The sequence below is a fragment of the Colossoma macropomum genome, unplaced genomic scaffold (assembly GCF_904425465.1).
Source record: "Colossoma macropomum unplaced genomic scaffold, Colossoma_macropomum, whole genome shotgun sequence".
Lineage (NCBI taxonomy): Eukaryota > Metazoa > Chordata > Actinopteri > Characiformes > Serrasalmidae > Colossoma > Colossoma macropomum.
In genome coordinates, this window is record NW_023494798.1 from 28,896,639 (window position 1) to 28,922,330 (window position 25,692).

The 25,692-nt window shown below is 39.1% G+C and overlaps 1 protein-coding gene across 1 annotated transcript; it reads right to left on the reverse strand.

The window, feature by feature from the left end:
- Positions 1-1,672: 1,672 nt before the first annotated feature.
- Positions 1,673-22,226, reverse strand: si:ch211-136a13.1 (HHIP-like protein 1). Its single transcript, XM_036585686.1, has 9 exons — positions 21,774-22,226; positions 13,635-14,281; positions 11,749-11,892; positions 8,000-8,328; positions 6,466-6,592; positions 5,629-5,774; positions 4,994-5,075; positions 4,561-4,643; positions 1,673-2,703 (listed from the first exon to the last, which is right to left on the reverse strand). Exons 1-9 carry the CDS (start codon positions 22,065-22,067, stop codon positions 1,673-1,675), a joined length of 2,883 nt encoding a protein of 960 aa, XP_036441579.1. The 5' UTR covers positions 22,068-22,226.
- Positions 22,227-25,692: the final 3,466 nt, after the last annotated feature.

Genomic DNA, 25,692 nt, shown 5'->3' on the forward strand with positions numbered 1-25,692 from the left:
GTGCTTTACTTGTTTTAAACATGGATGTAGGCTATAACAATTTGCCATTAATATGGTGTCAAAAATGCCACAAAAGTACGCAGTTTGATCAAAAATCTTGTACATAAGGGCTTTGCCTTACAACTGTCCATCGACATTTTGCACAAATAGCATATCATACACTCAAAAGTCTGTTTACAAAGCTTAAAACACCTTGTTACTTCTTGTTCTATAGTTGCTGCCATGCTGAAATGACAACACGGATCAACAACTGACATAAGTCAGAGCTCTTGAGAAACTCAGACTTTCTGAGTGGGAATTATGAGTTTGAGGCATGTTCAAATGGATTTTCCACCTAAAAGTTGGAAACTTCCCAGGTACTATTTGGTCATAAATGCAGCATAAGGGGGTTTTCACTATGAAAGAAATGAATGGGGTTTTCAGAAATCGATGCAGTCGCACCCTGTGGTAAACAAAATGGTTCCAAACCTGATACTCTTTGTCCTTTGTAAATATTTCCTTCGAACATCACAGGATCCTTTGATTTACGAGGTCGTTAATACATTTTTCGAAATGTCTGCATAATTCAGAGGTTGAAATGTAAACAATATCATTCAGAGTGGTTAGATGTGAAATGGTTCATTTGTGGAGAAACTTACTGACTCTGATTTATTTAGAACACCCTTAATGTATCCCTCTACCATGAACAGATTAGAATAAATTAATTAAAAATATGTTTCAGGCCAAAATCTATCTCAAAACTACTGTAAAAATGTCTCAGACACCAAGCTGAGTATTTATAACCATTTAATTTAATAACTTTTTGTGATTTAGCTTTTAGAGGGCTTAAACTCTTCAGACGTCTGGTTCCTACCACTATCACTGTAAACAATTCTGACCTACTAAGTTTCTCCAGAATTAAACATTTTGTACCAAACTACTTTGAATGACTTTGTTTACATCTTAACGATTACGCAGATATTTTAAAAAATTGGTGAGTTCCCCTTTAAGGAGTCTAAATCTGAATTTTGCTCATGCAAGCTAACACTGCTGCACAACCTCATCAAATCCCTGAAACAAACCGGCAAGCTTTGTCCAGTATGATCGTTCCATTGCTTTGGCAGTAGTATAGTACATTTGAAGTAGCTGGTGTTGGTAGATAATAGTGTTCAAGTTTATTAGTAGACTCACTTTCATGCAACATCATTTCAATGTGCAGGAGTGGTAGCCTGCTATTAGCATGGATGTGGCCTTGTTCATATTTATCTTTAACAACCTCATAATTCAGAGGATTCAGTGACGTTCAGCAGAAAAATTTACTTAGGACAAAATGTTTTGGGTTTGGAAATTTTGTTTACCACAGGCCTTGGAAATATCATTCATGTTTGTCATAGAGCTTGGACACAGAGCTCCTAATATGGACATGACACAGACTACAGAATGACACACAGTTTAAGAGGTCTACAGGATTATCATTCTTTATGAAGGTTACTATCTGTCTCTTTTTAATACATTTAAACTACTTAAAAACTGCAGCTATCTGCTCCCGTCACTGGCGAAATAAGGCTGAGATTGACGGTGCTGAATTATTTCCTCATGATTTACAAAGCAAGAGCCAGAAAGAGCATTGATTGGTGCTTTTCTGATTCTGTTACTGTCCGTTTTCCAGTCATGAGCAACTCTGGCAGAATGGTCACTCATCTGTGCGCTCCTCGTAGCCACACACAACCCCCACGTCCTCTTCATGCGAGCAATTGTGTTTACCTAGTTTACCACGTTTGCAGTGCAGCAGTGTCCTCTCCGTCCCCTCACACTCCACGTCGTCCAGAAAAATGCTGACATTGTTGGACCCCGGGCCCAGTTCTGCCCGCTTGGCCACCCGTATGGCTGTGGGGAAGCCTAGTTGCCGGCACACCACCGCCGCTGCTTTAAGGTTGAACAGGTCATCACAAACTGTACCCCATTCTCCTTTTATAAAGATTTCCACCCGTCCACGATCTGATCGATTATCAGCACTGACTAACCTAACCTGCCCGGTACGGGACCTTCTCCGGCCCCCTTTTCCTCTTTTCCTGCCTTTGCCCCGCCCCCTTTTATGAGGGTTGTCATCCGGATGGTCAGACTTGCCTTCTGTGGCTTCCTGAGGCTTCTGCTCAGATTTAGGGAGGGTGAAGTTAGGTTGGTGTGTCTTCGAGGTAGGCTTAAAAGCTGGGGTCCTGTATACAGGCCTGGGGGTGGTCACTGAGGGAGCCAAATCTGGATGGTTATTGCTGGGGATGTGGGGCATTTTGGTGGATGGACGGACCATGTTTGGTGTAGTGGCTCTGCGAGGTGTGGTTGGGGGTCTGGTCGTGTGAGACATTGCAGGAGTCTGGGATGATTTTCCCCGCAATGTGGTGAGATATCCTGGTCTTACGGTTGTGATCTGGCCCAGAAGTGGACGCACAGTAACAGCTAATGTCTGCTGTTTCCTGAGGGTAGCAGGGTTTGTAGTTACTGGTCTGAAGGTTGGTTTTGGTGTTGGAATCTGAGGCTTTGGAATAGGTTTCCTGGGCTTTGGAGTTAGTGGGTTGGGTTTTGGTGCTTGTGTAGGTTTCACTGGAGGTGCAGTGGGAAGCTTTCTTGTGGGTCTTGGCTTCGCTTGAGTTGTGGTTAACCTGGGTTTAGTAGTTGCTTTGATCTTAGGGGCAGCAGTTGTTGTAGGTTTCTTGTTGATCACAAACTCTGTGAAATGAAGACATACAGATTACATAGCATCCTCCATACTAGAGCTTGAAATATTTGACTGAACCTGTGTGGACCTGTTTGGTCAAGTTCAGATATCATTTTCCAAATATGTTGGGCCAGGGTTCAGATTTCAAATTCAGCTTTTTACAGCCCACCAATTCCATTTTTAACAAATTTTCCCTGTTTTAGTTTTACTCCCTATGTTATTCTTACTCCACGTTTTCACTTTTAACACATTTGTTCATTTGACATGCTCAAGTCATCCACACAAAGCCCACACTTGTGTGAAAACGGACATGTGGAAATGAACAGTGAAAACATTCAGGAAAGTATAGTATAGTCCAGTCAAAAAGTTTCTTTTTGGCCATAAATAGTTTTAAATATTCAATATGTTCTATGTAACATGCACGGTTGGGAATACATGTAATGGCACATTTCACAATACACATTTGCAGCAGCCCATTTCAGATGGGCTAGAGCCCAAAGAAGTCATCAGTGTTTCTGGATGTTGGTGACACCTGATGTCCACTGTGCATTCTTAACTTGCATTTGTGAATGCAGCGATGGACAGTGTTTACTGATAATAGTTTTTCAGTGTGTTCCCGAGCCTATACAGTGAGATCCATCACAGAAGCATGCTGGTTTTTGATACAGTGCTGTCTGAGGGGTTGAGGTCATACGCATTCATTTGTGGTTTTCTGACTTTTCCTTTATGCATAGAGAAAAAGAAAGTTTGAAAAATTGTGTCTTCTTCTTTGTTTTCTTTTATTCTTTTATTATTATTATTATTATTATTATTATTATTGCAGCATTATTTAATAATATAGGGCTACCCAGTGAGGTAATAATGTTCATGTATTTGTCTAATGTCTCTTAAATGAAAACTTTTAATCACAAATTTATGGCTAGTGGACTTTGGTTAATTAGCCTTTACCCACTGTGGGGTGCTAGGTGTGTTAAAGGTGAGGTCAGCAGTTAAAAATGTCTTTTTTTTCTCTCGCCACAATGAAGAAGGCTAGCTGGCTGGTTGTAAACCTTGTTATGGCATTGTTGCTGGGACATAATGCTTCCTAGCTACACCTCCGGCCCAGCTTTGGCAATAATATGTCATCTATAATGTATAATTTTGTGTCATAAAAAAGTCAAGTTTGGCTGTTTGCCTGCCTGGTTGGAATTTGTTTGAATTTGTCCTAATTTAATTTATATGATTGTAAAAAGACAAGTAATCCAAAAGTAATCAGATTACATTATTATAAAATCATAAGGTCACATATTGCATTTTTTAACATGTAATCAGTAATCTGTAATGGGATACAATTTTAAGTAACCCTCCCAACTCTAATAACATGTTCTATTTGCAAAAATAGAGTTTTAGTATTAAATCTCACTATATCAGCACCACACAGCATGAGAACGGAGCAGTATGGAAAGTTTATCCAGACTAAAGAAATATTTTATGACATTGTTGACCTGATTTCTTAATGCATAAATTTCTTAAAGCAGGATTTAAGGTTAGTTTTGAACAGCTGATTATATCATTATAGTACATTATTTTGAATTGTATTTATCTGTGATCGAATGAGTGCTATTGTCACTACACCGACACTGTCCTGCCAGGTTTTATTCAGCAATTTGGCATGGACAGAACTTTGGACAGAATTTTGTCATACTTGGTTTGGGTTTGGATGATGTGGTTTGGGTCAGGTCAGTCTCAGACAGAAAATTCGGAGGCTGTATTTAGGCTCAGACCAAAACTTCCTCCCCAATTAAAGCTCTACTCCATATCATTGATGTGACAGCACAGTTGGCTGTGAGAAGAGGATATTGTTTGTGTTTGTTTACAGTATCTCTTACCCTCCTTAGGGTAGAAGTGAATCAGTTTGCCCTTTATTTGAACTGGAGCGGGTTTGTTGCTGCATTTGCCTGGAGGCGCTCTCCTAAAGGACACAAAAACGAGCATCAGAAGAGCCATTTGTTCAATAGCTACTAAAGTTAGCTTGTAATTGCATCACCATAATGAAAAAGAGGCTGAGGGCACTTCTACTGCATTATCATACAATATTAAACTGCTCGCTGGTTAAAACTAGTCTGCCCCACTGAGCATTAGTGACGTTGGAACCCCATGAGCATTAACAGTTTTAAAAGCAGCTCATGTTTGAAATCCAACCAAATTTGATCTTCTTGAGAAGACTGGAACAAAAAATCGTGCACATCAGATCTGTGCTGTGTTTCAGATTCAGCATTTATGGTATATTTCATTAATCATTGATCAGCAATGTATAGGTACCTGGATGGATCCACTATCTTATACACCACTCCTGCTCTGGCAGCTGCGCTCGGCACTCCTGTAGCTAGAAAGTACAGCTCACCTAAAACAGAATGAGATAAAAAAGAGCATGACGAAGAGTTATGAAGATGTTCCCAGACTGCTGACTTGCTGCGTTGTTCTCATTGGCAAAATTAATCAGATCTTTTTGAAAATTGGTAGAATTAGCTCCCTGTACAACTGAACATCGGGTCAAATAACCTCAGACAAAAAAGCCTCAAACAGTAAAGTTTATGTCACATTCACAATCACATTCTTTTTTAACAGATTAATTCATTTCATGCCCCCACCCCTTCGAAAAGGGTAAAAGTTGAACCATTTACCATGGTTATTTTTACTAGGTTACTTGACTAAGAGAGGCCTAGTCCCAAACCAACCTACACTGGTTAACTTGGAATGAAGAAATATGGGAGAAATATTACTCTAAAAAAAGGTTCAGTAGTGATTCTGCCAAAGTCTGTTCCTTCTATATCTTTCAGTGATCTAACATGGGAGCCCCAGCTTTTGCTGGTTCCTGTGTACACACATGAGTGCACACACACACACACACACACACACACACATGCAACCAGCGCACAGCTACTTCTCAAGGTTACCTGCCTCATCTTCACCAAAGGATATAATATACTTGTAGTAGCTGTTGATCAGTTTGGGAAAGCGGCAGGTCTTGTCTTTCCCCATGCATATCTCTGTGTAGTCCCACTTTCCAGTGTCTGGGTTCTCCTTTAGAGACATGAGGCGCCTGTGGTTCAAAGAGAGCAGTGTTATAGTATGAACATGCTGCAAGTGCAAGTTAGGCAGGAAGTATTTCAAAATAGTAACTTGTTCATCCATGTGGTTTATGTGGGAGGCAAACATAACATAGTGGAGGTCAAATTGTTGTTGTAGTTTATTAGCTTGCTGACCGTGATCGATTTTGGCCTATTTTCTGATGCTTTTGTACACAAATGCAGAGATAAAATGTAGGTTAACCATATTCTTCATCAAATTACATTTACTCTGTTATCTGTTAACTTTATGTTGAGGGACTGTTCTTTTCTCTCCTCCAGCATGATAAACATGGACATTGACATTATAACTCAGACAACTTGTACTCTATTAAAAATTTCGATGTATCCGACTTCACCATCCAACTTTGAAGGGTTTTCACGTGGTGGTTGAGTGTGGAGTGTTCAAAGAGGGAAAACGCTAACCAACGCAGAGCTGTGGCCCAGAAGAAACCCAGTTTGACACTCCTGATTTAGACTGTAGAACTATGTTCTAGACCAAAGATTTAATTAGTTTGTTTCAGTTTTCAAGCAATTTATTAGTTCTGTTTGTTGTGCCTGAGTCTCCAGGACTGGATTTGATGATGCCCGGTGCACAATTTATACTGTAGTTCAAAAACAAGTCTAGTAGTTTATTATTGTGAAAAGAAAGAAGAAAGACTTCACCCGCTCATAAAATCCCCAAAGATGTAGAGACCATTAAGATTTGGCATCTCACAGCCCCTGTAGATGTAGCCACCTGTTACTGATTTCCCCAGTTTATGTGGATAAGCGAAAATGGGCAGGATATCATCTAAGAAAACAAGACAAAGACATCTCAGTGGCGATCAAGACACTTCAGCCTTTTTGAAATAGGTAAGGATCAGGTGGGTAGTAACTGTTGGCAGTTTAATGGATTTATACTTCTCTATTTAAGGACAATAATATGTACTTGTGTTCATGTATATGTGAGTATAGTATTTTGAGTATTTCGGTTGAAGAATAGCTGCAGAATATAAGGAGAATAATTTATTTTTTATGTGTTCAAATTCATTCTGCCAAGCTGGTGACCGCACCTGTGCTTCTGAATGATTGGTCACACTTCTGACTTACTTTAACCAAAAGTGCAAAGAGAGACAAATGATGATAAATGCTAAGACGTTATGCTGCAGCTCCAGAAGTTAATTAGTACTTAAAGGGAAACTTACAGTAGTGCCTCAGTAGTCTAAGATTAAAGACTAGGAACTCCACCTTCTGATCATGTATCTTGAAGGTACATAAGGAAATTTTGAAAACCAACAGCTGCTTTGCATTTGATATCTGGGGGCAGCTGTTTGAAATGTTTATTTTTTGTTGGTTTTCTATTAGCTGGTGAATCCAGAAGGAAGCCAGATAGCTAAGGTTGTTTTCAGGAAGTCAAATAGCTTATTGTTTTATTGTAGCAGTTGTATAACTGTCTTCAGAGTATACAATGGAGATAATAGATTACTCAAACAACAGAAATGACTCAATGGCAACAGTTACAGTTAACAAGGTAACTCTCTGATTTTCTAGATACTTCAGTTTGGCTTCTTTTCTCCAGCTGAATGAATAAACATCTCAAAGTATCTGGTGTCTATTTTGTGTTGAATAAAGACAGAATTGCAGTTTTCTTTATAAATTTGTTCGTCGACTGAGATAAGAGTCACACTAATGGTAGCTTGGGTGTGTTTATTAGTCTATAGATCAGTGGCTAGGCCAGGATTGGTTGACATCGTAGGGATTCCCATTGGTTGTGTGATGTATTTGTGCAATGCCTGCTGGGTATTGTAGTGAGAGAACTACTGATGGGCAAACGCATAAAAACATTTGTGAATTCTGTCAAAAAGATGAGGCTGAGGGAAACAATGCTGTGATATACTGTATAACACTACAAAGAGCAGCAAAAACTCTAGTTTTTAAAATTGTTTTATGACCTTTTATGATACTTTTATATTTCTACTCAATTCCATTTTTGGAAAGATACTTTTAATTCCATTTGAGCAATTATTTCACCAAAGTAACCAGATTTTTATTTGATTATGGACTTAGGCTACTCTACTCATCTCTATCCAGCAACAGTTTCTGAGCCTGATGCAACAAAGCTCTGGAGCAGAGCTGGATAACTCACACAGCAAACCCCAAAACACCAAACATATGATTAGCATTTCCTGTAAAAGCACAGTTGGAAGAGCTGCCTTACCAAGTGAAGAGTTTAGACAGAGTTTGTTATCATAGCAGGAGAACCCCTCTTTTGCCCTCCATCCGTAGTTGCCGCCTTTTTCAATGAGATCCACCTCCTCAAACTTATTCTGGCCAACATCGCCGCAGAACATGCGACCCCGCCCCTTGCCCGTGATTGGGTCTCCTCTGTCAATGGAGCACCGCCACATGTTTCTGACTCCATAGGCATAGACCTCTGGCCTTGCGTCTTTGTCTCCGACGAAAGGGTTGTCTGACGGGATAGTGTAGGGGACGCTGTCGTCATTGTTGTCCACATCGATTCGTAGGACTTTGCCCAGTAGAGCTGACCTACAGAACATAAACAGGGTACATAAGTCACATGTGTTCCAAAGGAGGCCTTAATGAATAAATGTTAGTGCAAAGGTTTTCATTGAATCTCTACTTAAATCTCTCTCTCTTTCTCCCTCTCTCTCCTCACACATGCTTGCTTACAGCCCACAATGCCCTGTGTCAATATTAACTGTGGTATGAATGAGTGCTCGCTCTAAAGAGGCCTCTCAAACTCTTATCCTGCATCAGCCCTTGTGAAGTCATTTCTTCTTCTCAATCATTCAGGAACTGAATTCTTTATACTTCAATATATATCAAAAGTGATTCTGTGACCATTAACTATGGTCATGCTGTTAGCACGAAGTGAAAAAGTGAAGTGAAGTATTAGATTTCTACCAGGTTTGAGAAACTATTCAAGAACAATATGACAAGTTAGCATACAGAAGGCCCAAAAAGACACTTTAAACATTGGTAATCTTTGGTTCTTTTGCGTACTTAATAAAACTTTGTAATAAAATGATAATTGTTTCTGAGAAAAACAACTTTAACTCAGCATCAAACTGATAGTAGAGTCTTTGTGTGGAGAAAGACCAAAGAATAATTCCAAACAGATTGCACCAAGGGTTGTCTCGCTGGGCCAGACTTGATCTCGTAACAAGAACATTTGAGGACGACCAAATGTGGGTGGGAACATAGACTTATTAGGGTGGGAACAAACTGAGTGTGAAGTTTCTAGATCAATCCAACACCTCGTGAAAGCCCAGCTCAAAGTAGGAGGTGATGGGGCACTCATCAAGATTGCCAGATGGATACAGCCTATTCCTGAAGTGGCACTTGCATGCAGATTCTGTTTTGGTGGTCTCTCAACCAAAAAAGTGCCAATAGCAGTAAAGCAGACCATCAAAAGGTTGAAAACTCCAAATAAACCAGACAGAGACAGAGTTTGAACAGAGATTGAAAACTGTAAACAAGTATCACCTTGATATTTTACAAACAGTTGTTGCTGATAATTAGACCCTATGCCTTGTCCTCTAGCCGTTCATAATTGACTAGCTAGCTATATAAAACTAAAGCTATATTCTTATGACCTGTACTTTTAGTTTTACTCACCATTGCTATTGCCTGGTTGCTGCTGGATAACAGAAGCTCAATTTGAATTTGAATGCCTAAACAATCACTGGATGGTGCTTCACCTTGCAGCAAGACAATGACCTGAAACACTAAAACCACTACGATTTTTTCTGTGGTCATGGCCTAAACCCCAACAAGCAGCTTTTTACTTGACTGAAAACAAGCCTGGAGACAAAAAGCCCCTGAAACATACAGCAACTGAAAATAGCTGCATTGCAGGTCTGGTGGATCTTCACCAGGGAAGATACCCAGCATCTGGTTGTGACTGCAGGGAATTATCTGTAAAGCTTTTGCAACCAACATCCTTTTTCAAGCAGTCATATAATAGAAAACTAAATTTCCTTGCTTTTTTTAAAAATAAAGAGTTGTAATGTACATTTTACTCACCAGTATATATGAGACTATGAACCATGAACAAATTTACAAATGACCACCCATTCAACCTACAGAAGTTTGTCTTGCCTTATTTTATAGAAGTGCTTCATCATTTCAACCTGGACTGCTTTTTGGAGGCAGTACAATACAGGTCAGCCAATTAAGACGACAGAGGTTATTAGTATATATATATATTTTTTTTAAAGGTACAAAAGCTAACAAGCGATAAAAAGAGGTTAGGAATCAGATTGTTATTGGTGCATAACACCACGCAAGTATTAAAAGTGGACTTTTCAAGAAAATTTAGAAGATGGTCCTGTAAATTTGTCTAATGACTATTACAGGTCCCTTCGAACGGATGGACAATGTATAAAAATGGCCTGCAATTCCTAAATGATTCACTCCGTAGACACATGAACATCTTTAAAAAGCTAACATTCTGCTCTTTAACTTCACAAGTGTCAGAGAACAATTCTAAACAATCAGGAGTGTCAATTTTTTGCACATCACCCACTGAAAGAAAGAATCTGAGAGCCTGTAGCTGTATGTCATCCATAGGAAGACATTGTGACTTCAATGCTTTGTGTTGTATCCTTGAAGTAGTCGCTGTGCGCCACAATGAGACATTTAACATGTAGTCTCCATATTACACAGGTGGACTTTATCCAAAGTGCTGGCCATTAGCTGCTCTGTTTTGGCACCAATGTTCTAAAGCCATCCTCTACACTGTGTGGGTATGGCAGGGCTGTTTCTAAAAACTGTGAGCTGCTCTGTTGTGAGTTTCTAAGTAGTGCTATGGCCGTCTGTAGATTCACTGGGCACTGCTAGGTCTGCTCCTGCCAGAAAGGGAATGCAGAGTTCCAGAGCCAATGCTAATATTTTGAGGCTGTGTCTCAGGCAGAGTGAATTCACGTTGGTGCCTAGGGGTAAATGTTTTCCAAACGCCATGGAAGCTCACCAGCTTAGGTAACACATGGCTATTTTTTGCCTTCCAAAAGTACGCTAGGACTTTCTTGACTGGCTTTGAATATTTAAAATAAGAAATGGTGCATATAGTAAACACTGAAAGATGTCATTGAGCAATAGGTTCTACACTCATTGTCCATTTTATCAGCTCCACTTGCTATATAAGAGCACTTTGTAGTTCTACAATTACAGACTGTAGTCCATCTGTTTCTCTGCATACTTTGTTAGCCCCCTTTTACCCTGTTCTTCAGTGGTCAGGACCCCCATGGACCCTCACAGAGCAGGTACTATTTGGGTGGTGGATCATCTGCAGTAACACTGACATGGGGGTGGTGTGTTAGAGTGTGTTGTGCTGGTACGAGTGGATCATATATAGTAAGTGGAGCTTTAGGTTTACGTGAGATAAAGACAAGGGCAAAGGCTATATACTAATATGAACTAGTTTTAATTATATTGCTTTTGTAAACAACTCTATTGTGAACATCGATTTTGGGCTATATATTTATGTGTGTATGTATGTATGTATATATTACCCCCCATCTAGTTAAGACTTCTAAGCCCCCTATCTATAAATCTGTACTGATGCAATGGCTGATGCTATTAAAACATATGAATCCACTTCACACTCCAACTCCACTTATTCACTGAGGTCATCATTAACCAGCAGCATCATTTTCTAGGACATTAAGCACTATCCTCTCTGCTTTATGACAGACCTAATTTGACTAAAGAGCATTAGTCATGCATTGATCTGAAAGATACGGGAAAACAGTGAATTCAAACACTGTTTATTGGCCTGAAAAGTCCAAATAAAGCCACTGGTTCTTTGCTTTACTCATGGCTGTAAGGATATAATGTGATTCCTCAGGCAGTGCGGTTACCTGCTGCTCTGTGCTAATTACCTAAAGCTGTGGTTTTCCCTGATTATTTCACATGCTTGAAATATTTCATGAAGGGATTACATACTTGTTTTGGGAATTCCCAAACCGGCCAAAGGGGTCTCCTGCTCTTCCTCCATCTCCTATGAAGATATAAAGGTAGCCATCCAAACCAAACAGCAGCTGGCCTCCATTGTGGTTTGATGCTGGTTCCACAACTTCCATAAGGGTCCTGTTTTACAAAACAGCCACCATATTATTTGATGCAGTTTGGCCTTGATAGAACTCATGCAAGCCATAACAAAAACACGAAAGACCTTGCTGGAGAAGACATTGTTCCTGATGATAATCTAATGACGCTAAGTGTAGTTCTTTGTAAACATACTGACTAAACAGTACTGTGTACTATTGCAGCAAATGATTGTCATAAAATTGTAATTTTAATATTTACAACTTACTCCAAACATAGTCAATCAGACAAAACCTGTTTGGAATCTAAAGTGTGCTTCTTCATTTCTGCACTACAGCTATGAGGCTAATGTAGCTAACAAGTAACTGAAGCATATACCCCAACCATTAGCATCACGCAAACTGCATGGCTAAATCTTCACACAGTGGCCTCAAACCACATCAGGTTTTCAAGCAGGTCTAATATCAAATAGACTTGTTTATGTAGTTTATAACACAGTTTGACCTACTGCTCTCTATGAAAATGGACAAAGGTGTGTTACATTGCTGAAAACAGCAGTGCCAGCTGATGTAAAGACATCTTTCTGCTTTTGCTCATTGTTATAGATAGCAGTACATTGTACAGTGTCAGAATGATTTAGGTATGTTTGCACAGTGCAAGCACTAGTTGTGTAGTACTAATTGAGGCACTGTGTGAAAACAGTAGGGTGATTGGGAGGAATTGGGTAACACTTTACTGAAGGACAGCAACTATAATACACCTACTTTTATGACAGCTTATATAACCCAACTCAGTACAGACTATAATAAATTCTTACACCAACACACATTAAATCTATTAAGCTTAAATGACCTGAAAGTTGGCAAAAGCATCCTTTATAATAACTGATTTTTGTTGGAATAAGCCTTTATTAATGTTTATGCAGGTGTATGCCAGTTAGCCCTTTAAAATTTCAGGCTGTTTACATACTAAGACTTATTATTCAGTAACTATGGGGACTTTAATGCAAATTAGTTGAGCTAATCTTAATCTGGCAGGCCCTGGCCATTTAAGGGGTTAAGTAACAGAATACGAGAGGGAGTCGTCTTTGTCTCAAATCAGCCGGGATGTTACTCGCGATATGACCTCCAGTCGTCTATTGCTTTTATACAATAATTCTGCAAAACAAAGAAAAAAGTAAAGAAGCAAAGAAGCCTAATATTGAATCAAATATGCTTTAAAATGGGAAACTTCCATCCACAACAAGAAGAAGTACCCTTTTAAGTTACAGATGGAGCTGTACAATGGTCCCAATATCAGGTTCAGCTCAGCTTTTGCAATACTTAAAATACTTGCCAGACTAACTTGAGTGTTAGTTTTGTTTCATTTGGTCTGTAAAGCATTTCAGAGCACATCTTGAACTGCATTCATGAACTGCATTCATGAACTGAATTCTGTTCGTTTCTGGTTAATTGTTTAGCGTTACAGCTGCTGACCGAAAAGCTTGCAGGGGCAACAAATTTGATGTAGTCCTGCGATGGCATTCTTCTATAGAATCTGATCAAAAGGGTGCAGGTCAAATATTATACTTTGTTATCTAATGTATCTATCTTCTGTCACTGTGTGGCATTATTTTCTCAACTGATTACACTGTGCTATCAAAACTAATTGTTTTATGCCATGCAAAGCTTATATAGTGTCATGTAGCCTTAAATAAGTTGCCCTTCAGCAAAGTGTTGTGAAACACTGTGTAACTTTGATTTTTTACCTATTTTCACAGATCACCAGTTTCCTACCCCACTCACCTCTCAGAAGAATGGTCCAGCATGTTCATGTCCGATTCAGACAGAGTGAACTCGCTGATCCTGATTCTCTCCTGTTTTTTGACCGACACTGAGTAATAGACATAGGCCTTCTTCACCACGCTGAACCTGGGGTGAAGAGCAATGCAGAGAAAGCCTCGCTCATCCCCGGCCCAGGGTGAGGTCAGCACGGCCTTGGTGAGGTTCAGGAAGGGTCTGTCCACCCTCGAGCCATTTGGCAAATACACCCACACATATCCCAGCTGCTCAGCTACAAAGAACCGGTGTGTGCCGTCATCTGCATGTATCATCGCTACTGGGTTGCGTAGACCGTTAGCTATCTCCTGTAGACAAAGCTGGACACAGCCTTTGGTGTCGGCCTGAACATTACCCAGGTTTGCATTCAGCTCATCACTGGCTAGAACATTTGGGTAGCAGTATTCTGGGTCCTTCAGCTCCAGGTAGTCACAGAACTTTTCACGGTCCTCCTCAATGGTGAAAGTGATGTTGTCATTGGTCAGCAGGCTGAGGCTATATCGGCATTGATGCCAGAAATCATTGCAGTAGCCACGACACAGGCCAGGGAGCTCCCGCATGGGGGTATTGGCATCCTCAGCATCGTACAGGTGAGCTGCATAAGGAGAACATTCCTACAGGGCAGAGCATCGGAGACAGACTTTTAGTTCCTCAGATTCATATTCAGTGTTAAAGACAATGTGCAGTCTTAAAAAGTGTGCTAGATAGGATTAATAAGCATTATTATTAATTAGCATAGAACCTTAATGTTTTGGAAATATAATTTGGAAATTATAATTTGGTTTCTTACACTTGAAGGTTCTTCAAACTCATACCTGATTTACAAAAAACATTCTGGAAGGAACCAGCTACTGAAAGTTTCTAAATAGAACCAAATGTGGTTCTTCCATGACTACACCAAGAACCCTGTTCTGCGCCTTTATTTTTAAGAATACAACGCGAATATTTTTTTAAAGAACCATGAACTGAAAGGACCTTCAGGGAACCAGAAGTGGTTCTTTCATGATACACAAGAACCATTTTTTGCATCTTTATTTTTAAGAGTATAGAACATTTATATGATGTGGAGGTTCTTCCAGCTTTAAAAAGGTTGATAAATCACATAAATGATTCTTTAAAGAGCTATCCAACTGATATGTTCTTTAGGGAACCAAACATGGTTTTTTATGGCATCGCACCAAAGAACCCTGTTTTGGACCTTTATTTTTAAGAGTGTAGAACCTTTAAATAATGTGGAAGTTCTTGTAACTTGAAAAAGGTATTCTTCATACTCTCACGCCTCATTTACAGAAATGATTCTTTAAAGAACCACCACATAAGAGGAAACCAAAGTGGTTCTTCTGTGACTACTCCCAAGAACCTGTTTTGCTCCTTTATTTTTATGAATATACAACCTTTACAATGTGAAGGGTATTTTTCACAGGACCATTAACTGAAAGGACTTTCAGGGAACCAGAAATGGTTCTTTTATGATACGCTCTAAAGAAACATTTTTTGCACCTTCATTTTTAAGGGTGTAGAAACTTTATATGATGTGGTTATATGATATGATTCTTTCAGCTTTAAAAAGGTTCTTCACATTCACACATTTCATTTGCATAAATGATGAGCTATCTAACTGAAATGTTCTTTAGGGAACCAAACATGGTTCTTTTATGCCATCCTACCAATGAACCCTGTTTTGCATTTTTATTTTGAGTGTAGAACCTTTATATAATGTGGAAGCTCTTCTAACTTGAAAAAGGTTCTTCATACTCATACTCAATATGCCTCATGCACAGAAATAATTCTTTGAAGAACCACCAAATAAGAGAACCTTTAGGAAACCAAAGGTGGTTCTTGTAAGAGACACTCAAACTTTTTTTTTGTATATATATTTTTAAGAGTGTAGAACATTTATATATGGTGGGTTTTTTTAAACTTGGAAATGGTTTCTGACACCTTTACATCTCATTTATAAGCATTGTTCTTTAAAGAACAAAAACAACTGAAAGGTTCTTCAGGGACACAAACATGGTTCTTCTATGGCATCAATCCAAAGAATCCTGCTTTTAAATGCATGAATGTAGAATCTGTTTTGAGCTTCTTCGTTCATCCACTTGTCATTTGGCATCAGAGGCACGAATGGTACTGAATTTATAAAGCACCTCTTTCTGAAAGAAATACTTAGAAAGTGTTTAAGATTTTATGAAGGTTATAATGATACATTAAAATCTCACTCACTCGCCTCACGGGACCTTAACTTGGAGGCTCAACTGACACCAAGTAAAACTTTTTTTCTCCCTCTCAAAGCTTTTTCTTCTCTCTCTTTCCTTCAGCAAACGTGCTATTCTGCACGTTCTCTTTCAAGTCGGGTTCCCAGCATTCAGTTCAGCAGCTGCTGATGGATATTTGGCGCTATAAATACAGCAGCTCATGGGCACTTTGGCTGGTCCAAGCCTTTATTACCTCTCAACCACAACTCTACACCCATCTATGCCGAGCCGCTCTCAGCAACCGTCTCAGCACATATGCAGCCTGGGCCGGAAATCATTCCAAATGACTGTAATGGCTTTACACGAATAAAACTAAATGAAGGCGGTTTGGATTTATTGGTTCGCAAGTTGGCGTTTTTTTACACTGCTTGATTATATCGGCAGTTTGTAGAAGAATAGAGCTGTTCTGCTTTCTTTTGAGTGCGATTCAAACCAAACACGAACCCATTAAGAGGGTTATTTAAGGTGTGTGTGAACGTCTGGCGCTCGTCGAATCATGTGGTGGATTATGTAATGTCTTGGCCGTAGTATATTTAGGTGAAAATCTGAAGCAGAGCTGAACTGGCCTGAACTGAATGACTTTTCAACTCATGCATCTGCCAGACAGTAGTAGTGTCTGGCTTGGTCAAACTACCTGCTGAGGTTTTATGAGGAATGAATGACAGTTTTTTGATTTTACGTGGAACATGTTTGAAGTAAACTACTATCCTGTTCTGGACTGCAGTCAAAGGATGGAACATTATAGCACCAAATCACATGTGCTCATCGTTTTCCACAAAGTGACTGTATACTTTCTGCTCTCCTTCCTTTCCAAAACCATTGTTCTACAACTCTGTAATTCAGTTAGCTGGAATAAACAGAAAGGAAGATGGAACCAGACCATCGCCCTCCTTTCAACCAACACCCCTGTTTTAAACTTGCCTCCTGTGCTATCTGAGAGAATAGGCAGTCATCTAATCAGTGCCTTCTCAATCCCACTCTATGTTCAATATCTCAGCTAATCCTTCTGTTTTTACTTCTAAAGGTCCCTCTTATTTCTATTGTTTGTGTTTAGATTGCGTAGACAGTCCGAACAGGGGAAGCTCTGGAGGTAATTGAAATTTCTGATCTGTCAGAATCCGCTTGGCTTTTGGTCAGATTGAAAACAGATGGTCCTCAGCCCCAAACACATCCATCCCATTTGGCGTCATTCCACTGGGGCTCTGAAGCCCATCAGCTATTCTCTGTTGACTGATTCAGTGTAATCCAGCACACCACAATGACATGCGCACAGCTGCATCTAAACGCTGAGCTGTGTTGTGGGCACATATTGAGTCATAACCCTGGCTTGATGACACTTGAAATCATCTTAAAGGAATCATATCCTACATTTTTCTTTTTTTTTTAATTTTTCCTAGTGTCTTCTCATTATGCTTTCGTGGGTTTATGTACTGAAAAACAGTCATACTTTATTCAATTTACATGATTACAATGATCCCTTAAGATTAAATAGGCTGTTGTTTCTTTGCTTTTAAGAAAGATATATGGCATCTGCTCTGATTGGCTGCCCTGTATTGTCCCTCATTCAAAAAGTAATCTACCTGGAATACATTAGAAGTCTAACATGGATGGGTGGAGCTTAACTGCTGTAGGCTAAATAGGTGAAAAAATGTAAATGAGTTGGTTTTGTGACAACAGAAACAATTCAAAATGGGCTGTTTTTGCAGCTTAGTAACCATTTATGGGTTGTATGAACTGGTGAGTGAGTGATATATGGGGAAATACAGTGCAGTTTCCCTCTGTATTGTGACTGAAACACAATATCAGGGAGGTTCTCTGAGCTACTCACTTAAGAAAGATGATTAAAGGTTGCTTCGCATTGTGAAAGGGCTCTTCAGATTGAAGGAGAATGTGCTGTAGATGTAGATGGTTCCATACGGCACTTTTGTGCAAAGGGTTCTATATAGCACCAAAAAATGTTCTTCTATTATTACAAGCTTGACATCGTAACAAGAGAACACCACTTTATGGTGCTTTATAGAACCTTTTTCAAAAAGGTTCTACATAGAACCATCTACAGCAATCTGAACCATAGAACCATTTTCTTTGTTAACAAACTCTTCAAGAACCATCATTTTTTAAGAGCATTGCTGAGTGTTTGTTCTCAATGATAGGTGGTGGGCAGGGTATTGGGAGGGGAAGGCGAAACATATAATATTAATTGTACTAATTATAAATTAATTAAACTAATTAAAACACTGCGTGAAGTTGTCAAATTGTTAAGTAATCTCAACTAGACTTGCTAATGGGCTCTGATACTGTATAGGTAATAAAAGCTTATACTTAGTGGTAGGGGCTGGGAAGTATAAGTACTTTTGTTTATACTTTTAAGTATTATTTATTATTAAGTAATTTAACAATCGTTTTGCCGCAGATTTTTGCTATGGAACTTTGCAGATTGAGTTGAAAGTTGTAAATGCTCTTCAGTGTAAAAGCTCTGCTTGTCATCTGTCTCTTTTCATGAAGTAACCAATCAAAAAAGAGAACAGGTCAAATTGAAATGGAGCGTAAACACAGGGCTGTACAGTAGGACATTTTTCTAACATTTTGCAAATACAAAAAATATACTAAATATTAATTCACTGGCATGTGAACCATCCTATAGACAGCTACCACTGATTTGCTGAAAGACCTTGAGATCCAGATGACGAGTGTTCCTCACCACTTTAACTTGGTGAGTAGGTTACTTTAATGTAGAAATACAATGTTGTGTCTTTTTGCTTACTGTAGTGTTCAAGGCACATGCTAACATTGCTAATGTTCACATGGGCTGATTAGGAAAATGGAACCTGCTGGACCTTTTCTCCTCATATTTCTCCTCCAAAAAAAAGTGCTGGTTTCTTTTGGCTTTCCACTCAGCGTGAAGTGTGATGTGGTGCCGAACTTCCCACCTATAAAGATCCGTTTTGTTCCTTTTCCACTTTGCTAAAATTGTTGCAGATGGATTCCTCATGGTTCAGACATGGATTTTTGCGGAATACACTCTGCCATCTGAATGCACCCCTAAGTTATAGAATCCAGTGAAAATTCTGGAAGCTAATACGTCAGAAAAACATTCCCCCCAAAAAGATATAAAACTGATTAAAATCTGATTAAAATATTTGGCACAAATAGCATACACCATTATTCATGCTTAATGTTAAATGTCATGGTTGCGCCCATTTAAATAACACTCAGTAAGGACGACCCATGTTTAAAAATGTATTAGAAAGTCTTTTTAAATAAATATTTTACATTTGAACTTTAAGTACATCTACGAAAATGTACTTTTATACTTCTACATGAGCAAAAAAAAGGAAATCATACTTCAACCTTTACTAGTATATTTATTTTTTACCTGTACTTGCACTTTGGTTAAACTGTATATAAACAAACAAACAAACTAATAAATAAAGTATTTATTATTATTATTATTATTATTATTATTATTATGTTATTTTTGCTTACTCACTGGTTCACAATGATATAATTGAAAATCAGAAGACATTTTAGAGGTAGACAAAAGTCATGGAAAGTACAAGGGGTCTTTAAAGACCCTTTCCTTTTTGATCATGGAAAATTTATAGTTTAACATTGTTAAAGTTTCAAAACATACCCAGTCCATACAGTCCATATAAGGAAACTATGCTGGAAAGAGGACATTTTAAATTCATTGTTTTTGTGATGTCATGAAAAACAACTCATTATTTCTACCAATTTAGCCTACAGCACTTTATCCACTGCTTTTGGGCCCAGACTTCTTTTTAAATGCACAATACAGGGCAGCCAGTCAGAGCAGAGGCCCTTTGCATATATCAGTCCTAAAGGCACAGTACACAATGTGTTGTATAGCAGTTCATTCTGTGTGAACAAATTACAGCAAGGCTTTTCAACTAATAAAACAGTGAGAAGTACTTTGAAATCATTGTGTAGTTATTATTATTTTTTCATCTCACATTGTTAGGGGAATAAATATGTAAAACAATATTTGCTTAAATCCTTAGTTATTTTAAAACCAATTAACAAGCTGACTTAATCGCCATAATTTTACGTTTCATTACAGCACTTCTCCCTTTTTCCTATGCTTCCATCTTCTTTCACTTTTTAATATCTCTAATTAATATATCACTCCTACTCTGTGCCACAGCTTCTCTCTGGGAATATCAATGTTCTATCCCTGATTAGAAGGGAAGAGGATGCTTTGTTTCTCCTCAGGTCTCTACTGTGACACAAGCAGCTCCCTGTAGCTGTGATAGATATAAGGTATCATTGAGCAACACTCTAAGTAGCGGAGGGATGCAGGCTTTCTCTTGGTCAACTGCACAGCCTATGAAGTTTCAGTGCAGTAAAATGAATCATTTAAGTGGAGACTGAATGAGTCTGCGAGCACAGCAAAACTAATTTATTATAGCAAAGGGAAACAACATACATCACTGAAAGGGCCGTTTGATCTTATATGTGTGAAATAAGCTTCAAAGTAGTTCATGGTTTTATATAATAATACACTTCTGTTCTAAATCTTCATCCAATTATTTGCAAAGGGCGCTGTTGAAATTACCATTGGACTTTAAAAGAAATTAAAGGGAAAAATGTAAGAACTGCCCTGAATCACATATCTGCCCATCATACTTGAACATACTCAGTGTCTTTGTGCAATTTTGTTTGAGTCTGTCTCATTCGGCCCAGACAAAACAAAATAGACTCAAGCTTATTTTGTCTTAAAAGAGCTTAAAGGGGAATTCCACCGATTTGTCAAAATTTCTGTATAGATCTGTGGTTGAGATATAAACAGTCATTCAGAGTGGTTTGAGTCATGTAACGTGGTTCGTTTGCAGGGAAACATACAGACTCAGATTTCTTTACAGTGGTGGTGAGAGGAACCAGGAGTCCTGATGTCTACAACGCAAATATGGCCCAAATCACCAATGAACCCACACGTGTCTTCTGAGTTTTTATTTAACGTTGATGATGCTAAGAAATGATCTTTCTGAAAGATGTTTTCTCAGAGGTCTGTTTTGCCTTAGAACACCCTTCATGTATCCCTCCACCATGAATAAATTACAATAAGTTGATTATAATACATTTTTGACTCAAAACTTTATAACAAAACTACTGTAAAACAATGTGTCAGACATCAGGCAGCGTATTCGTAACAATTTTATGTAATGGCTTTCTGGGAGGGAGCCTTATAGAGGCGTTGAACACTTCAGACATCTGGCTCCTATCACCATCACTGTGAACAATTCTGAATCTGTAAGCTGCTCTAGAACAAAGCATTTCACACCAACTTCTGTGAATGATTTTGTTGACATGTTAACCATTTAAATATGCAGAAAGTTTGAAAAAGTGGTGGAGTTTCCCTTTAAAAAAAAATACCCAAATTGTCATACAAAAATTGTCATACAAAGATTCTAGATGCTGTTTATCAGAATGCTTGAATGTCTTGGAACACAGTAACAAAAATGTGCATAAGATTAAAAGCAACATCCTGATTAGTCAAGCTAATAGAAAAATTATGACCTCGGAATGTTTCCATCTTCCAGCATCAGAGCAGTGGATGTAAGCACCTCCCCCAGACTGAGTGATGTGTTCACTGTAAACATCACCTTGAGGAGATTCAAAGATTTTAAATTTAACATGCCATAAAGAAGCATTTTGTAAAGGACTTTAAAACATTAAAGAGGCATTTGTTTGCTTGGCTGAACTCTTTATCTTTACACATGTAAAGTTCTTGCTTTTGACACTGGAATCCCTTGGCGCCAAAACCCAGCATGAGTAGTGATGTGCTGCTGTTTGATGACAGCACTGGCAGGCCAGGTCTGAGGTTTCTTACCTGGCACATAATGCTCCGGATGTACTTCCCACAGGCCATGTATCCAGAATGATCAAAGTAGTCCATAATTTGGTAGAACTGCTGAGAAATCTGGCTGTCCCTGTCCAAGTCGCAGCAGCCAAACTTGGCATACTCCTTGCAGAAAACCAGCGACTCCTGAGGCTGGAACGGAGGCTTGTAGTCCAGGCACTGTGGGTGGGCTTCTGTCTGCTTGGGGCTCAGCGACAGCAGCAGCAGGAGAAGCTGGCTGAGGGAATGGAGAAGCCAGGCTCTCCAGAGCCTCCAGAAACTCATTGCAGTGAAGAAAAATAAAGCCGGCGTCCCTGACGACAAAGGTGGCTTTTACCGACTATTAGGAATGCCTTTTGGCTTGTGTTGTGCCCCGACTGCTCGTGAGCTATGGGGTGGTTTGGCTGGCTGTCAGCACTTCCACTCGTGTACACACACACTCTCGTTGGAGAGAAAGGAAGCAGCCAGACTGAAGCTGCACAAGGCCCTCTCATTCAACAGTCTGAACCACAGCCACGCGTACACACAGGACTCACATACAAACCTCTGCTCCCTCCTCCTCCTCTCTACTCATGTCTCCTCCTTTCCTTCCCTTCTTTCACTCTTTCTGCCCTTTCTCAGGCAGAGGCATTCCTTTCCTCTGTGTCTGGCCTCATCACAAACTTGTAACAGCCCTCCCCCATTTAGAGAACGTCTCTGATTTGTCTGCTCCCCCAGGCTTGTGCATAGACATTTTTGGGGGTTAGGGGCTCAAGGGGAAAAAAGGACAGCCTGAATGTTAATCCATTTTCATATAATTTAGAGCATGTCTTGGACACTGTTGTCATGTAGTTTTAAGTATGGATGCCCAATTCTGCCAGGTAGGGAAGGAAAAAAATCAGCTGTTTTTTTCCTTCTCTGTTTTTGGCAGCAGTTTGTCAAAATTTTTAAATATCTCAAAATACTGATTTTTTTTTCCTAAAAGGTTTGACTTTGTATCTTTAAATCATTATATTTTTCTTGAGCAAATTGACTTATTTTGAGATATTATGTTTTTTTTGGGGGGGGGGAGAAAAGTCATTATTTTGAAATAGTAAGTCAAAAATTAAGAGTTTATCTCAAGGCAGGAAAAATACTAGCTTTTTTTTTCAAGACATCAAATTTGAACCCAGATTTTCAGCGTACAAGGCTGTAATTTTACCCAGCTGCTATGTAATTGATATGAATCAGTAAGTTATAACACTGTTTAAGAGCTCCATAGAGCCTGGCATCCCTCTTTTTACAATAACTGAAACTTAATTTAGCCATTTATTATCACCCATTACTTGTGACATTATGTTTATGGTATATGATGGATTCTTAAAGAGATTTTCGGTGCTTTATCCTTGGGATTTCCAGCACTTTCTAGGTGATATGAGCAGGTTGGAGCTACCGACCTCCACAGCCAGTCAATAGTGTACCAGAATCCAGAAGAGGCACCCAAAAGCGATGAAGCTTCTGGATCTGGATCCGACCAACCAGCTCTGTTTCCGGGGAAAGGCTGAGCTGAGCCTCACTGAATGAGATCTTGATGGGGCAGTAAAAATATGATTATTATACAGACTGACCATGAGGGTGCTTATACATTCTAAGGACAAAAGGGCAGGGGCTCAATCCCCCTAAGGCCTATCTGCTCACTCAGCATAGCTCTACCCATGGGTGGTCAACTTGGGTTAAACAATGGGGGTGGGGGAAGTATTTTGAAGTTACTTCCTTTTCTAATGGCAGGCATTTCATTTAGGGACATGGATGTAAGAGCAATAATCGTGGTTGAATATATTTAAGTTATTAATCATTTATTTTATTTTTTATTATACACTTTTGTAGATATACTGTATGTATTACAATAAAATAATGGCACCAGAATGTGGCTTGCCATCAACTAAGCCACAGTCTTTATGTATATGGAAAACAGCACCTCCCCCCTTTCAGTTTTGGGGGACCTAACAACACAATACACCCCCAACCCACCCACCACCAGTGACAACTTATTTCTTCCTTTATTGCCTGTCTTCACTAACCACTACATATTGTGGCCCATAATTGCCACACAAAAATCATAATCCACAATTAAGAGTGCAGTGGTTTTTAAACTCTGAGTCATCATGCAGGTCATGTTTTAAAGCCTCCAATGATAGATGCTTAACACTATGTTTGGGGTCATAATTGCCTAAACTTGTCAGTACTAATTAAACTGAATAGATTTACTAATTAAGCTGTCACTGTATTATTGGAACTCAGCCCTGTGTTGTTGGGGTGGAAAACTCATTACAAGCCACACTTTGCAGTGTGACAGTGGAGGCCTGTAGGCCTGTAGAAGTGAAAGCTAAACACTCATCTGTGTCTCATTTCCATGATGAGGGATCTCTTATAATAGCATTAGCTCTTTCAAATGCTGTCACAACACTCAGCTAACACACTGTTTGGGAAACACATGCGGTGATATAAAAGTTGAAAGTATCTCCATTTCTTTGAACTTGGCGTACTGCAAATTGCTTATGACTCACTGTAAAGCTACCATTAAGCTATTAAAGCCAGCAGACTCTAACAAAGTTCTTGGCATATGTGCAGTGGCTTATGACAGCTCATTGTCTTGGTAGATCTGCAGTCATTTTTAAATTCTACCCTTTATAGTGACATTGGTATGCAGTTAAAACAGCTAGGAAGTCTCAAATGTGTTTTATGAGGTGACCAATTCTAAGAATCACTAGCTGAAACTCTGAGGCCTAGCCTGCTGGCTATAATAACTACTAAACTGCTAAACAAAATTCTGTAACATTATACGGTAGGGCAGTGCTCATGAAACCGTGGGACATCTACCTCATCATGTCAACTGACAAACTTTTTTTTTTATATATTGTGCAATGTTTCTGTAAAGCACTGTGACTTATGCCAATGAAAAGTGCTTTATATATTAATTTTACTTACTTAAATCTACATAAACATTTGGAAAGGATTATTCCAATAGACATCTTCATAAAGGCTGCTTTTTTAGCTTTGATGTCAAGTTCACATAACACCTATGCCACATAACGCCAAAAGAAATGAACACCCCTCCTAATGATTGTATTGAGGTGTTTCAGTCACCCATTGCTAACAAGTGTATAAAATCAAGCACATAGCCATGCAGTCTCAATAGACAAACACTGCCAGTAGAATGAGTTGTATTGAAGAGCTCAGTGACTTTAAACATAGTGTCATAGGATGTCATAGGATGCCTTTGCCACAAGTCAGTTTATGAATTTTCTGTCCTGCTAGGTCTGCCCCAGTCAACTGTAAGTGCTATCATTGTTAAACTGAATTGTCTGGGAGCAAAAACAATTCAGCTATGAAGTGCTAGATCATGTAAACCCACAGTCCGGGGCTGCCAAGTGCTGAAAAGTGTATATATAAACTTGCCCATGCTTGTAGAAGCAACATCAGCACAAAGACTAGGCAAAGAGATCTCCATGAAATAGGTTTCCATGGCCGAGCAGGCATACAAGACTAAGATCACTAGGCGCGATGCCAAGCATTGGCTGGAGTTGCATACTGCCACTGCACTCTGGAGCAATGGAAACTCCATATTAATGCCCATGGTTTTGGAAAAGAATGTCCAGCATGCTCAGATAGGTTTGATGGTCAGGTTTCCTCATACTTTTGCCTAGATATACTAGAGATACTTTTGTGTAGATGTTATGTTTGCTTAACATCAAAACCTCTATGACAAATAACATCACAGTTAGAAGTGTTTAGAAATGTTTATGCAGGTCTATTTTAGTTGTCGTGAAAGGGCCTATGTAGGTGTCCTGTAGCCTTAAGAACGTCTGTCTTGTGAACTGAACTGAAATGTGAATGGAACATAACGCCAAGCAGCAGTTCTTCTCAAATTGTTCAGACTGTACTTCTAAGA

Coding starts and splice junctions, on each gene's coding strand:
- si:ch211-136a13.1 (XM_036585686.1), bottom strand. CDS start 22,067: ATGAGTTTCTGGAGGCTCTGGAGAGCCTGGCTTCTCCATTCCCTCAGC. Junction 11,893..13,634: donor CTGGACCATTCTTCTGAGAG/GTGAGTGGGGTA, acceptor TTTGTAAAACAG/GACCCTTATGGAAGTTGTGG. Junction 2,704..4,560: donor TCACTTCTACCCTAAGGAGG/GTAAGAGATACT, acceptor TTCATTTCACAG/AGTTTGTGATCAACAAGAAA.